Genomic DNA, 15756 nt, shown 5'->3' with positions numbered 1-15756 from the left:
GAAACAGTTTCCCTACTACAATTCACACAAAAGTGATACATGTTATCTTTTTTTTCTCATGGCAGCTGTCATTGAGTAAAGCTGCCTATGACGTTCCGCCTTCCTGTGATCCTCGCCACATTTACATCCCCCTCCCCTCTCTCTGTCCCGTCTCCCCATCCCCAATTCTCATACCTCTTTCATCCACTCTCTCTCTCTCTCTCTCTCTCTGGCCAAGGATTTTTTTTTTTTTTTTTTTTTGTCTCGTGTCTTTCCAGTTTCTTTCATAGGATTTTTAATTTCCCGATACAATTATCTAAGTGTAATTTCGTGTATGACGGTAATAGAGACGGAGGATTAGAATTTATAGCAATAAGAAGGGATGGGGAGGCGGGCGTGCAGTGGGGTTAATAAAGGAGGTTGTAGTACGTTGCTTAAATTAGTTGACATGTCACGACTTCCAGCCTATAATATTTAATCATTGATTAGAATATACACAGAGAAACAAATTATGCACACACACACACACACACACACACACACACAGATCGGTCTATGAGCTCTGAGCTCGCTCCGTAATGGGGAAGACTGGCTGGGTGACCAGCAGACAACCGAGGTGAATCACACACACACACACACACACACACACACACACACACACACACACACACACACACAGGTTGCAGTTACGGGTTGAACACCAATTATATACATACAACTTTATGACTGGTCTCTGACTCACACACACACACACACACACACACACACAAACAGGGCAGTTAACTTTGTGGGAGTGCGTTGTTAACACCATATCACCATCACCACCACTACCACAGTACTAAGACACCAAATTACCCACACACACCACACCACCATCACCACCACCACTACACAACCACCAGACCACACACCACAGTATAATCACACACCACACCACCACCACCACCACCACGTACCACACACCACATAACACCGCAGTAACCCACACCAAGGCATCCATGGCGCCCCAACCTGTCCCATTCCCGATGAGTGCATGGTCAGTAAAGTCCCGCCGCCGCCGCGCTGTGCCGCCAACGTCCGTCCCATCCCTCCCCGCATACTTAGCAAAATATGGAGTGTTTTGCGGGTGTTTCCAGAGGATCTAAAGCCTTGTTATGTACGAGTAGATTGGGGAGGTGGAGGAGGAAGGGAGAGGAGGAGCGTGGAGAAGAGAGAAGAGGAGATGGAACTTTAAAAAGAAGGTACAAAAAAAGTCATCGCGCTTTATAGCAGGATTCTTTTTTTTTTTCTCTCTCTCTCTCTCTCTTCTATTAATGGAGCTTGCAGTGTTTTAGTATTCAGTTCATTGATAGAAATATAAAACAAATTTTAATTCGTAACAAGATCGTGTCTAGCTGTGTTTTTTTATTTCTCGCTAATATAACTTTCTTCATGTTACGAATTATTGTTTTTTTTTTTTAATTAGCACGCCTAGGATTGTTTTGTTTATTTATATAAGACTCAAGAAATATAGGAAACATGAACCAAGTTACAATATTAAAAAAAAAAAATGTAGTCGACTATGCGTATTTTCAAATTTAGATTTTTATAGTGCCCAAACATAAAACACAGAAAAAAATATATGACGAGGAGTTTGTGCTTTCTTTATTGGACTAGAAAGTAAACTGTTTTGGTATTCAGATTCCATAATATAATGTAGTCTGGGTCTGTTTTTCATCTCTATATTTTTATTGTTGTGTGGCACCGTTGGTGAAAAACAACACTTTATCACGGACCTCACTCTGCTGTTAGTAGGCCCGGTAATGTTTTCATATTGTGGGTGTTCGTTTAAGTATTTATCGCAACAAATAATGTAATGCATTTCAGTCTAGGGGTTTTCTTTCTTTTTTCCAATTGTCGAAATGATTTACGTTACGTAAAATAAGGCCACATACAGACGCCGCCTCCCCTACTCTCTTGTCACTCTACGCGTAGATGTTTGCTAAACCCCCTTATGTTTCTAGATTCACGGAGTGAAGGAAAGCCTAAATCAACCACGGGAAGATAAAAGTAACTCCCGAAATACCTAAGTGAGTCACTGAGTCTTAAATAAGTTAAAAGTTTTCAATCCCGTTCACAGCGCCCACCATAACGCCACTGGACTCATTAAAAACCTTATCTACCTTAATACCAACGGTTTTGGGGCATTTCCAGATATTTTCCAGAATGAAATGTGGAAGTTGTAGTAGTAGGAGGGAGGAATGGGGAGTGGAAGTGTGTGAGGGAACACACACACACACACACGCACACACTCATACATGGCCCGGTAGCTCAGTGGTTAGAGCGCTGGTTTCACAAGCCAGATGACCGGGATTCGATTCCCCGGCCGGGTGGAGATATTTGGGTGTGTCTCCTTTCACGTGTAGGTGCTGTTCACCTAGCAGTGAGTAGGTACGGGATGTAAATCGAGGAGTTGTGACCTTGTTGTCCCGGTGTGTGGTGTGTGCCTGGTCTCAGGCCTATCCCAAGATCGGAAACAATGAGCTCTGAGCTCGTTCCGTAGGGTAACGTCTGGCTGTCTCGTCAGAGACTGCAGCAGATCAAACAGTGAAAAATTACACACACGCACGCACGCACGCACACACACACACACACACACACACACACACATGGCAATGAAATGGGTGAAAATGCAGTACGTATCATGTAGAGTTTTTGTACCTTTTTTATATTTACCGTGGACATGCAGTGTCGTATGTAAAGTGAGCAGAGTATCCATTTCATGTCAGACTTTTGTGTTTTTTTTCTTTTTCTTTTTTCTCCAATGCATCACTTACTTATAAAGTAAAATAACTGGCGTTCTTATTGTTTGTCTCCCACTCTCTTCAAGTGGAACAAGGCCTACATAAGTGTTATGATAATTTTGTCTCCAGTGCACGGCGTGAGGAAATTAAATTCAAATGTTACGTTTGTTCATCAAGAAACTACATGACTGGGGAATAACTTTATAGCTGTGTGTGTGTGTGTGTGTGTGTGTGTGTGTTTTCACTGTTTGATCTGCTGCAGTCTCTGACGAGACAGCCAGACGTTACCCTACGGAACGAGCTCAGAGCTCATTATTTCCGATCTTGGGATAGGTCTGAGACCAGGCACACACCACACACCGGGACAACAAGGTCACAACTCCTCGATTTACATCCCGTACCTACTCACTGCTAGGGACTACACGGGCTACACGTGAAAGGAGACACACCCAAATATCTCCATCCGGCCGGGGAATCGAACCCCGGTCCTCTGGCTTGTGAAGCCAGCGCTCTAACCACTGAGCTACCGGGCGTGTGTGTGTGTGTGTGTGTGTGTGTGTGTGTGTGTGCGTGCATTACTGTGTGTGTGTGTGTGTGTGTGTGTGTGTGTGTGTGTGTGTGTGTGTGTGTGTGTGTGTACGCATGGGCGGATCTAAGGGGCGGCTACTTGGGATCAAGCCCTGAATGTTTTCCTAAGAGCCCCGGATCTGATTCTGAGATCTGAGGAAAAGAGTAGACTGAGTGTAAAGTGCAGTACCGGAGTTTACCAGAGACACGGGAAAGCAGCCTACGGAGCCTGCCTCAGGCTGCCTTCAGGGTTGCCAGACTAATAACATGAAGAAAACCTACCAAATCTTAACTAGATCTTTAGTTCATAATCAATCTGAATACCTTCTTTGTTTTTTACTTTCTTCTTTCAAAGGACGTGAAGCTTATATTCCTGACATAGGCAGTGACTTCAACAAGGCTGGTGGTGGTAAGACATTTGCATAATTAAAGGATCTGAATTCTGAGGCCTTCTCCGTGTCTTTCGTCCGCTTTGTATTGGTGGTACGTTGAAGTAAAAAAAAAATAATAATAAAATATATATATATTCAGTAAAAAAAGAAAAAAAAAAAAACGCGCCTGCATCCTCGGGGCTAGCCCCGGATCTCCTAGAATCCTAGATCCGCCTCTGGTGTATACTCACCCCACTGTCACCACTATGAATATATGTGATAAAAAAGAAAAGAAAACAGGATAAGAACAAGAGAACAAAAAAAAATCTAAGAATAGGAAAAAATGATAACAACGACAACAACAACGGCAATGATATTGAATAATTATAATAATAATTATAATAATAATAATAATAATAATAATAATAATAATAATAATAATAATAATAATAATAATAATAATAATAATAATAATAATAATAATATGATAATGATAATAATAGATAACGATGATAGGTACGCTGGACAAAGAGATTCACAAAACATTTCTCTCTCTCTCTCTCTCTCTCTCTCTCTCTCTCTCTCTCTCTCTCTCTCTCTCTCTCTCTCTCCTTTTAAGGGCATTAATACGTACAGCGTTATCGATCTCTGACTCACCGCAGAGCAATACACCTTTCCTTGCCGTATAAACTTTACCATAAAAGGACTGTGACTACGTTTATCACTGTAAAGTATTGTTCCATAATACGCTGTAGTGATATATATTTTATTTATTTCCGGTAAGTGGGGTTAAGTTTTCGCGCCAAATCGTGAGTCAAGGGCTGTATTACTATTTTATAAATTATCAAGCAGAGATTAACATTTCAAGATATACAAATTCAACCTTCATCCACCATTACAATAATTTCAAATGTAATTAACAAAATACATATGAGAAAAGGATAAACCGACCGTAGCATGATGATAGTAACTGCACCTTGCTTGCAAACCTATATATATATCATTGTTTTCGGTTCTCAACATCTCATAGACGAAAATTATCTTGAAACTGACGAAACATATAAATATAGGCTTCTAGATACTCAAAAAAAGAAAAAGAAAACTAATAAAACAGGAATTAAGACAGTAGAGGTGCCGTGACTATTATTATGACCTGCACAGAGACGTGGCAGGAGACTGTTTGTTGACAAGAGGAGAGAAAGAAGAAGAAGAGGAGGAGATCAACACGAGCATTTCCACTCGTCTTCCATTCCTGACACTCTTGACAGTCTGACAGGTGAGATGAAGAGAGGTAAAGGTGTAGGGGGTCATTTAAGATTGTGCGAATATATGCAAGGTGCTCAATTAAAGGGTAGGTGTTGATATTTAGCGGTTTTATGGTATTTGTGAGTTACGAAGCATGTTTTGTCTGTCTGTCTGTGTTTGGGGCAAGTTCGTCTAGTCTCCCGTCCGCTTGTCTGTCAGTTTGTCCCTCGAGCTCATGTATCTCTGTCTGTCAGTGTGTTAGTAACGTTAGTCTTGAGCTGGTGTGTCTGTCTCTGTCTTTCAAGCCGGTGCATCTCTGTCCGTCAGTATGTATGTTAGTTTCGAGCCGGTGTGTCTGTGCGCTTGTCTGTATCCGGTATGACACTGATTGGAAGGATACTGTTGGCATAGCTGGCAGGGACCACAATTCTTCACAAGTGCCGCTTATTAATCACTTAACCAGTATCCATTAGTGTTTGTCCTTCCCCTTATTACACCAACGTTACCTGACAAACAAAACATTATAACAACCAAATCACCATTAAATGAACTACAAGTTAACCATTAAATCCCCCATATACTACTTCTTTCACCTCCTTTGTCTTCGTTTTACCTTACAAACCAAACCACCATCAGGAGAACCATTAACTAACCCTCAAAGTCACTATCTGTCACTTCTTTCTCCTCCGTTGTGATTGTTTTACATTACAAAAAAGTCAATAAAAAAAAGATCAAGAGAACCATTAATTAACCTTCAAAGTCACCATGAGTCACTTCTTTCTCCTCCTTTGTGTTTGTTTTACCATACAAACACAGTAATTAATCATATCATTAAAAGAACCATTAACTAACCTTCAAAAGTCATCACCTTTCACTTCTTGCACTTCCCTTGTGTTTGTTTTACCTAACAGACAAACCAATTAACCAAACCACCATCAAAAGAACTATTAACTAACCTTCAAAGTCACCATCTGTCACTTTTTGCACTTCCTTAGTGTTCCCTTACATCACCCTTGTCTCCGGTCGGTAGAATGATCTCCGACGTGCAGCTGGCCGTGTTCGTCAACATTCTGGGTGTGTCACTGTTCCTCATGGTCGTGTTGTACCACTACATCGCCGCCAACAACCCCAGGAGTCACTAGCAAGGTGGTGGGACCCTTGGGGAGGACGCAAGGTGAGATATATATTGTTGTGTTTGTCTTTCATTGACAGAGAGAGAGAGAGAGAGAGAATCTTTGTTGTTCACTGCAATGCCTTATAGTCAGGTACACACACACACACACACACACACACATAAATAAATAAATAAGTAAATAGTTAAATAAATACTCACATTAAATATATAAATAGAGAGAGAGAGAGAGAGAGAGAGAGAGAAAACCTGTCGCTCATTGCACATACATCTACTCGGTCACACACACACACACACACACACACACACACACACACACACACACACACACACAATAAATAAATAAAACCATCTCACTTTTCACAGGCAGCTTACTGGAGGGAAGCAGGAGGAGGAGGAGGAGGAGCCACCATGGTGAAGAGATACTACTGTGACTTCTGTGACTGTTCCTACCCATACAGTGATGAGGCATTCAGGAAGCACCGCACTGGCCACCACCACATCAAGCGTCGCAGGGCTCACTATGATCAGTTCAAGAGTGAGTGTTATATCGAGGTCTTATAATCTCTCTTTACTTCTCTCCTTTTAATAACCTCCAGCCTCTTAACACAAGCTCTCTCCTCTTTATAACCTTCAGCCTCTTTAACTCCATACTCTCTCTTCTTTACTTACAACCTCCAGCCTCTCATCACAAAGCTCTCTCCTCTTTATATCCTCCACTCTCTTTCACTCGATCCTATCTTTACTTCCCTCCTCTTCACAACTTCCAGCCTCTCATTACACCAAGCTCTCTCTTTACAACCTCTAGCCTCTTTAACCCCATGCTCTCTCCTCTTTACAACCTCCAACCTCTTAACTCCAAGCTCTCTCATGACTAACTTCTCATTTTTCCAACCTCCAGCTTCTTGGCTCCATGCTCTCTCTTTTTTTACGACCTTCAGCCTCTTAACACCACACTCATTTTTGTAACCTCCAGCCTCTTAACTCCATGCTCTCTCTTTACTTCTTTCCTCTTTACAACCTCCAGCCTCTCTAATTCCATGCTCTTGCTTTACTTCTGTCCTCTTTGCAACCTCCAGCCTTTTTAACTTCATTCTCTCTCTTTGATTCTCTTCTCTTTACAACATCCAGCCTCTTTTAACTCCATACTCTCTCCTCTTCGCTTACAATCTCCAGCCTCTTAACTCCATGCTTTCTTGACTGACTTCTCTCTTCTTTGCAACCTCCAGCCTCTTAACTCCACACTATTTCATGACTAACTTCTCATTTTTGCAACCTCTAGCTTCTTTAACTCTATGCTCCTTTACTTCCCTCTTCTTTACAACCTGTAGCCTCTTAACACCACCCTCCCTCATTTTTTTACAACATCCAGCCTCTTTCACTCCATCCTCTCTTTACTTTCCTCCTCTTTGCAACTTGAAGCATCACATAACACCAAGCTATCTTTTCTTTGCAACCTCCAGCCTTGTCAACGCATACTCTCTTTACTTCTTTCCTCTTCTCTTTACAACCTCCAGCCTCCTAACTCCATGCTTTCTATTTAGTCTATTTACTTTTCTCTTTTTTACAATTTCAAGTCTCTTTAACTCCATGCTCTCTCTTGACTGACTTTTTTCCTCTTTAAAGGCTTCAGCCTCTTAACTTCACTCATTTTTGTAACTTCCAACCTCTTTAACTCCATGACTCTTGACTGACTTCTCTCTCCTCTTTACAACCTATAACCTCTTCACTCCAAGCTCTCTTCTCTAAACTTCAACTGCCTTGCTCAACTGACTCCCAACTCACTCCCTGACAGATGCACGGGAGAGGCTGGAGGACGACGCCAAGAAAAGCAAGTGTCGTCGTTTTCTCTCGGGCCAGGAGTGTTCTTTTGGTGACTCCTGCGTGTTCTCCCACCTCACCCCGGCCGGCACCGAGGCACTCCAAAAGCTGGGTGAGTGCTGGGTTGTGCCTTTGGTGAGATGGGTGGAATTTGTTTGTTTTATCTCTCATTGTCTATTAGTCTTGTGTTGGTGAATTGAGTGTGTGTAGTGTGTGTTAGTTTAAGAAAGGAATGTTGATTACTTCTAGGTGTTTTATTTAAGGATGAAATGGAGAAAGAAATGGTATGAATCAGCATATGCATTATTATTATTATTATTATTATTATTATTATTATTATTATTATTTAACATTTTAAGCAAGAATTGAATGTTACAGTAAGGAAACATGAAGGCTCCTATTATAACCACACTGCCAGGCATCATATTGAACAAAATAGATTGGAAAATAGTGCTGCAATACCACACAACACTGTAATAACACCACAAAGCAACAAAAAAAGAAAAAAAAATCAATAACACCACAGAAATATCAAAATACACAAAGTAACACCACAACACAAGCATTAACACCACAAAACACACCAATAGCACCACAAAACAGACATTAACAACACGAAACACCACAGAAACACCAGTAACACCACAAAAACATATCAGTACCACAACACACACCAATAGCACCACAAAACACCAATAACACCACCAAACACTACAAAATACACCACAAAATACCACAATAACACCACAGAAACACCACCAAACTCTACAAAATACACCAAACACCACAGAAATGCACCACAACACCATCAAACACCACTATTTTCCATACAGCACAAGAGAGGAGGAACTAGAACACAAGATGCAAATCCCAACAGCACAAAGGGAAGGACTGGATCTCTCTGTTGACTCCTGGCTCAAGAAAAGAACAGTGTCTCTAACTGATGACCCTGACACCATGCCTGGCCCTGCTCCTGACCCTGTAGAGATCCTGGCACCTCTCAACACCCCCCTGCCACCTGCTCTCCTCTCCCTTCCTCACCTACCCCCTTCTCTTGCCCCTGTGACACCTCAATGTTATCTTCAAGGGGAGTTTGCTACCTGGGGTTAATTTGGGTGGGTTTAAATGGATGAATTGTTTTTATTTTTCTTTTATTTGGAAGGTTTACATGGAGCTATGATACAAATAAATGTTGGAAAGTGACTTGTTTTGGTGTTTATTTTCTTCCTTATGAGTTTATTTTTGGGTGAGTTTTTGAGTTGTGTGTTGGTTCACCCCTCTCTCTCTCTCTCTCTCTCTCTCTCTCTCTCTCTCTCTCTCTCTCTCACAAAATTGAAAGAAGAACTGGAATCAAGTCAAACACTATGAAAAAAATAAATATAAGCAAGCAAGACGAACTAAACAAAGACTGAAAAAAGAAAAAAAAAAAATTATGATGCTGGACAAACCTCAAGCACTAGACAAATTGAATTTAACAGCTGAGTAAATAAACGGAAGACTGCCGCTTACTCATTGGCGCTATTCTGATATTCAAGCACTGGGACGGGAAAGAAACATGACTGTTCCCTGTATACATGCCTTCTGTGTTGCCGGCAGGAATGAACAAGCAACCCGTGTGGAGAGAAATGCTCTCATAAACTTGAAATGCTCTCATAAACTTGATTTCTCTTTTATTTACAATTTACACTTTGGTAGACTCATAAAAACTCGTAAATTTAATGACGGTATTGAAAAACGCTTTGCTCTATCACACCACGATATTTTGAAGGTCACAAAGATGATTAACCTGGTTTTTAAGGTTGTTTCTCCTCTAGATAATGTAGAAATCTTGTTAATCTGTTACTAATACCATAAAAACATCATTAAAACTCGTATCACTTCAGTTAGAGCCTTTAGGGAGCTAAAAACACAGTGCTCTCTTGTTACCATAGTTTCCAAGTCCATGGAGATGATTAGCCAGGTTCTCAAGACTTTCCACTCACTAATGTAGAAATCTTGTTAACCTGTCCCTAATACCATAAAGACATAATAAAAAATCCATGTCACTTCAGCTAGAGCCTTCGGAGAGCTAAAAAAAAACAAAAAAAACAATGCTCTCTCGCTACTATAGTTTCAAAGGCCACAGAGATGATTAGCCGAGTTCTCAAGACTTTCTCCTCTCACTAATGCAGAAATCTTGTTAATCTGTCACTAATACTCATTATATTCTATACATCACAATCATCCATAACCTCCCAGAATATAAATCACAAAAAAAATAAATACATTCCAATAAATAAACGAAGTAACGAAGGAAAACAACAATAAGATGATTATTACTTAAATTACTTACTCTACTTAATTACTTACGAGGTGGAGTAAAGATGGGAGGAGCGTAGGAGGGAGGAGGAGGAGATGGAGGTGGATCAGAGATGGTAGAGGAGGAGGAGGAAGGACGTGGAGTGGAGAAAAGAATGGAGTCTCTCTTTCTCCTCTGTCTAGGTGGAGGAGGTGGAATGGGTGAGGGTGTGGCTGTGTCTGCATTTGTGTGGGCGTCTGCATGTGTGTGTATGTCTGTATGAGTGTCTGCGCGTGTGTCAGCGTGTGCACGTGTGTCTGTGGGTGTGGATAAGGAAATGGATGAGGGAGTGGATGAATTATTCTCACCTTCCTCGTTTCCACAGTTATTCATATTACTAGAAGTGGAAGAAGAAGAAGAAGAAGGGGAAGGAAGAGTAACAGAAGGAGGAAGTGGAGGCGGAGAATCATTTGCACTAGGAGTAATAGAAGAAGGAGGAGAAACATTAGCAATAGCAGGAGAAGGAGAAGAAGGAGGAGGAGGAGGAGGAGAAGGAGAAGGAGAAGGAGAAGGAGAAGGAGAAGGGAAGGAGGAAGATGAATATTTGCAACAGGAGGAGGAGGAGGAGGAGACGGAGAAGAGGGAGGAGGATCATTTGCAACAGCAGGAAGAGGTGAAGAAGAAGAAGGAGGAGGAGAAGGAGAAGGAGGATCATTAGCAACAGCAGGAAGAGAAGAAGAAGAAGGGAGGAGGAGGAAGAGGAGGAGTAGAAGAAGGAAGATCATTTGCAACAACAGGTGGAAGAGAAGATGATGTAGGAAGAGGATCATTAACAACAATGGGAGAAGAAGGAGAAGAAGAAGGAGAAAGAGGAGGAGGAGAAGAAGAAGAAGGAGGAGGAGGAGGAGGAGGAAGAGGAATATCTGCAACAGCAGGAGGTGGTGAGGGAGGAGGCGAGAGTGAACCAACACAAGCACTATGTTCTACTGAAGGTGCAATCTTAGTATCGACGTCCTCTTGGTCCTCGTGATTCGAATTCTGCTTCTGAGTCGCTGGTTCGAGATCCGAGCTTTTGGATTCGGAACTTTCCACTTCAACTGCCTCGGCGTCAGGGGTCGGGGAGGGCGTGTCACTGGTGGTGGGGGTGGTAGTAGCAGTGGGGGTGGTGGTAATTGAGACATCCTTGTTATTTTTGTGGTGGTTTCTGATTGTGGTAGAGGTGTGGTAGGGGAGACTAGATCTTCGTGTGGTGGTGGTGGTGGTGGTGGTGGTGGTGGTAGTAGTAGCAGTAGCAGTAGCAGTAGTAGTAGTAGAGCAGGAACCATTTTCTGACACAAGGGAAGAGGAAAATGGAGAGGAAGAAGAAGAAGAAAGAGGAGGAGGCGAGGGATCTAAATGTGACGAAGAAATGGAGGAAACTGTTGGAGGAGGAGGAGGAGAGGAGGAAGGAGAGGGAGGTCCGGGAGTGAGGAGGGTGGGAGGAGGAGTAGGGGAAGGAGGGGACTGGATAGGAGTGACAGGGATAGGGGGAGGAGTGGGGGTGGCTGAGAGAGGTGAGGGGGTGGTGGGGGATGAGGAGAGGAGAATTCAGTGGGGGATGGAGAGGGGACGGATTTCCGGAGGGGGGTGGAGGAGGGGCCTTCGTGACGGGAGAGGGTGGGGGCGGGGGCGGCTTCTCCCCAGGCTTGGAAAGTCTACGGGATAGTGTGCGGGTGGAAGGGGCGTGGGCGGGGACTCGGATTGGGACGTGGGCGGTGTCGTGACACATGGCAATGGGTGGCGGATTGGGGATGGCGGGTGGTGGTGTGGCTTGCGGCATTCCCTCTTTATTCTGTACGAGAGAGAGAGAGAGAGAGAGAGAGAGAGAGAGAGAGTAAATGAATAAATAATAATATGTTACAATCACTTACAATAGATTATCTACACTGACTATTGTGACAGCTTACTACTACTACTACTACTACTACTACTACTACTACTACTACTACTACTATTACTACTACTTCTATTACTGTTGTTGTTGCTGCTGCTGTTGCTGCTGCTGCTGTTGCTACTACTACTACTACTACTACTACTACTACTACTACTACTACTACTACTACTATTACTGCTGCTGTTGATGCTGCTGCTGCTGCTGCTACTACTACTACTACTACTACTACTACTACTACTATTACTGCTGCTGTTGCTGCTACTACTTCACTGTTTCTTAATTACAAACTGGTGAATGATTTTGTAGTTCATGTGACTCGTTGCTGCTACTACTACTACTGCTACTGCTGGCGCTGCTACTACTACTACTGCTACTGCTGGCGCTGCTACTACTACTACTACTACTACTACTACTACTACTACTACTACAACTACTTCTACCCCTACTAGTATTACTGCTACTACTACTACTACTACTACTATTACTACTACTACAGGGACGCCACTCACCGCGGGACAAGGAGGAGGGGGCGGGCCGGGATCAAAGCCAACATGATACACGTGGCGAAAGTCCTTAGGCTGACCAATCATGTCCTTCCTGTGAAAAATAATAAGATGAATAACAATGATAAGAACCAGCAAGAAAACACACAAAAAAAGTCACGAGAACCCTTGCAATTTGTGAGGCCATGAAGAACACCCTTTATAAGCCCCCAAACACTTTCAAAATACGATTACAAGAGGGAAAAAGTTAAGTCGATGTTTTTGTCACGAGTGCGCTCTGTTACCCCTTCACTATTTGGATTAATTTATACCTTGAGTTTTTGGTGCAATTAAGCGATTTTATTTACATTAGGAACGGTCTATGGAGGTCAGAAGATTAATGGTCAAAGTCTTCACTATTTTAATCGCCACATAAGTTTTTAAAGTTGTATAAAATCATCAAATAGTAACCAAAATGAATATAGAAATGTTCCTGGTGCAGAATCCTTGCCAGGTTGCTAGTACACTCATAAAAGCATTCTTCAAAAAGAAAAGAGTAAATAAAAATGCCCAGTTAGTTTGAGTAATGTCATGACACAAAGTGCCATATTCCCTCTCTCTCACCGCGACCATTTTTAAAGACTACAGAGACGATTAGCCGAACTCTAAAGAGTAATTTGTCCTGTTGATGATGCAGAAAACTTGTTAACATGTCAATGAAATTACATAAACACTTATAAAACCCCGTGTCACTTCAACTAGAACACTTTGAAAATAGTGAAGGTGCGGCGCGGAAGTGTTTCAGAATATGGGTCTTGAAAGACTCGTGAAAACATCCATGAACACTCCAGTTGATATTACTCCTGTGGTAGTTATGACGCTAATATATCTAACAGACTTCAAGACACAAGACAATGTATTCTGAAACAATTCTACCTGCACCTCGATTACTTCCAAAAAGGTTCTGAGGTGGAGTTACGCGGGTTATTAAGGGTGCATGTGTTTACTGCTTTGATGACAGATTGATAGGATTTTTACATTATAAACAGCAGAAACAGTCTGAAGGGGCGTTTTATGACACTTTTCTAATTATGGGTAATTTTATTTTTTTTTTTTTTTCAGATTATATTCTCTTTGGGCTACTGGCGCGTTCAATAATCCTTTTTTCTTTTTTCTTTTTCTTGTCCTTTCCAGCAACCTTTCACACATAGATAATACACGGAAGGTATATGCATGTACGTACAATATTCAGAAAAGGACAAACTATCAGTATGTAACTATGCATTTTCGTTAATGATCTCTGTGGCCTTAGAAAAGTGTCGTGGCGAGATAGAAAAACTCCCTGAATGAAGGCTAAGAGAGAGGGAGGAGGGACTCACGTGATCTTCTTCCCTGCCCGCCGCCTGTCAAGTGTTGCGGTGGCCTTGTCAGCGGGGGACGTCAACACCATCCCGCCGGAGAACCCAAGCTGCTGCCCAACCTCCCTGCCTTGCTGTTGTGGCGGAGGAGCAGGTGGAATGGCTGGCTTCTGCTTCTGCTGTCTCTTCGCTTCCTTCTGCTGTGCTCGTGTCCCCGTTTTCTGTTGCGCCTGACGTTCTTGTGTTTCCTCCTGCGGGTCTTTCTTCCCTTCAGTGGCGGTTGCTTGGGACATGGTGGCGGCTGCTTGGGAGGCGGTGGTGCTTGTCTAGGGGGTTGCAGTGCTGGGAGTTTTGACTGTGGCGCCGATGTCTGTGATCCTTCCGCTCCTGTGTCTGAAGGGATGTATATTTGTTCCTTCCTGTGCTTCGCTCCATCCATGCCGTTTGTCTGCTGTTGCGGGACTCGGGTGATTGGAGAGGTGTGTTGCTCTGTGGTCAAGGAGAAAAGTTAGTAGTAGTAGTAGTAGTAGTAAGAAAGGTCACGGGTACCAGTTAACTCTTGCATTAGGCTATGTAAACAGAAAACGCCAAGAATCGTACTAAATTTCCGTGAGCGATGGAGAAAGCTTTGCTACTTACTGTCGGGAAACGATGGCCCGTCCTCGCCCTTGGTGGTGGGCTGGCCAGACACTACGTCATGCACCACCCCGGCAAAGGTGCGGGCGTCCTCCTCCCAGGCGAAGCGCAGGCCTATCATACTGTTCTGAGGGAGGGACGCGGCCAGGAAGACATGAGAAAAAGACAGACAGGATGGCAAAACGTCTCCTTACTCATTTGGAATCAGATTAACAGAGAAAGGACTTAATTGATACGTTTACTTCCCCACAGCAACGGAGTCATAAGGCGCTGCGTATCAAGTATAAAGTAAACATCAACATCATTAATTATACGTGTCAATGCGAATGAAAAGGACTTTGATTCTACCTCTAGGTGTACAGGTATGCAACTGCCAAGGAAGCTATAGTGTTTAGCCTCCCTGGTGTGTGTGTGTGTGTGTGTGTGTGTAATTCACTGTTTGATCTGCTGCAATCTCTGACGAGACAGCCAGACGTTACCCTACGGAACGAGCTCAGAGCTCATTATTTCCGATGTGTGTGTGTGTGTGTACTGACCTCAACTTGGAACTGGTGGAAAAGCGTTGTGGAGAAGTGATAAGGTGAGTCCCGTTTGATCACTTCCTCGCGCACCAACTCCCACGCCACCATGTCAAACAGCTGAGAGAGAGAGAGAGAGAGAGAGAGAGAGAGAGAGAGAGAGAGAGAGATTTAAAATGAGTCGATGCTTCTTTTGGTCCATAATGAAACAAAAACAGTCCTGGAAACTCGGCTAAGCATCTCTGTGGCTTTGGAAAACAGTCGTGGTGAGAGAGTGAGAGAGCTAAGCGTTTTTAAAGTCCACTATTTCAAAAAGGCTCTATAGTTGAGTTACACGGATTTTCAAGGGTATTTTTATGGTTACAGTGACTGATTTTCCATGAACACCGTCCAAGGGGAAAAAAATAAATAGATAAATAAAATAAAATAGATAGATAAATAAATTGATAAAAAAGACCTACTGAGGTGCCAATCCTAGAGCAATTAAATAGAAATATAATCGGAAGGGGACTATGAGGATGGTATGGGAGTCTTTTTTTTTCAGTTATAAATTTTGCATGAAATTAACATGATTTCGGGATTACAAAAGGGATACACACTCTTCAGACCCCGACTAATCATCGTTGTGGCTTTATAGAAAATGGTCGTGGTGA

At 42.6% G+C, this 15756-nt stretch overlaps 2 protein-coding genes across 7 annotated transcripts in view; one reads left to right on the top strand and one right to left on the bottom strand.

The window, feature by feature from the left end:
- The first annotated feature begins 1028 nt into the window (after positions 1-1028).
- On the top strand, positions 1029-9101 carry LOC123512814 (zinc finger matrin-type protein 5-like). Of its 2 annotated transcripts, XM_045269409.1 has the most exons (6): positions 1029-1220; positions 4862-4976; positions 5976-6119; positions 6444-6615; positions 7873-8010; positions 8732-9101. In XM_045269409.1, the coding sequence occupies exons 4-6, from the start codon at positions 6489-6491 to the stop codon at positions 8749-8751; spliced, it is 285 nt and encodes a 94-aa protein (XP_045125344.1). In that variant the 5' UTR covers positions 1029-1220; positions 4862-4976; positions 5976-6119; positions 6444-6488; the 3' UTR covers positions 8752-9101. The 2 variants fall into 2 exon arrangements, with proteins under 2 accessions (XP_045125344.1, XP_045125345.1); XM_045269410.1 differs by lacking the exon at positions 1029-1220 and having other exon boundaries at positions 4846-4976.
- A 1765-nt stretch (positions 9102-10866) lies between these two features.
- LOC123512813 (formin-like protein 14) overlaps positions 10867-15756 on the bottom strand; it is a 9029-nt gene continuing 4139 nt past the window's right edge. For 4 of the 5 annotated variants that reach the window (XM_045269404.1, XM_045269407.1, XM_045269406.1 and 1 more), the window contains 5 exons: positions 15122-15223; positions 14589-14712; positions 13971-14438; positions 12619-12706; positions 10867-12007 (listed from right to left, as the gene is read on the bottom strand). In XM_045269404.1, coding sequence (XP_045125339.1) covers positions 11411-12007; positions 12619-12706; positions 13971-14242 — 957 coding nt within the window. In that variant the 5' untranslated portion in view covers positions 14243-14438; positions 14589-14712; positions 15122-15223 and the 3' untranslated portion in view covers positions 10867-11410. Of the gene's footprint in view, positions 12008-12618; positions 12707-13970; positions 14439-14588; positions 14713-15121; positions 15224-15756 lie in introns of those variants that run through there. The other variant, XM_045269408.1, reaches the window with a different exon arrangement.

Source organism: Portunus trituberculatus, chromosome 34 (assembly GCF_017591435.1).
Source record: "Portunus trituberculatus isolate SZX2019 chromosome 34, ASM1759143v1, whole genome shotgun sequence".
Lineage (NCBI taxonomy): Eukaryota > Metazoa > Arthropoda > Malacostraca > Decapoda > Portunidae > Portunus > Portunus trituberculatus.
This window is presented reverse-complemented; position numbering and strand designations above follow the sequence as displayed.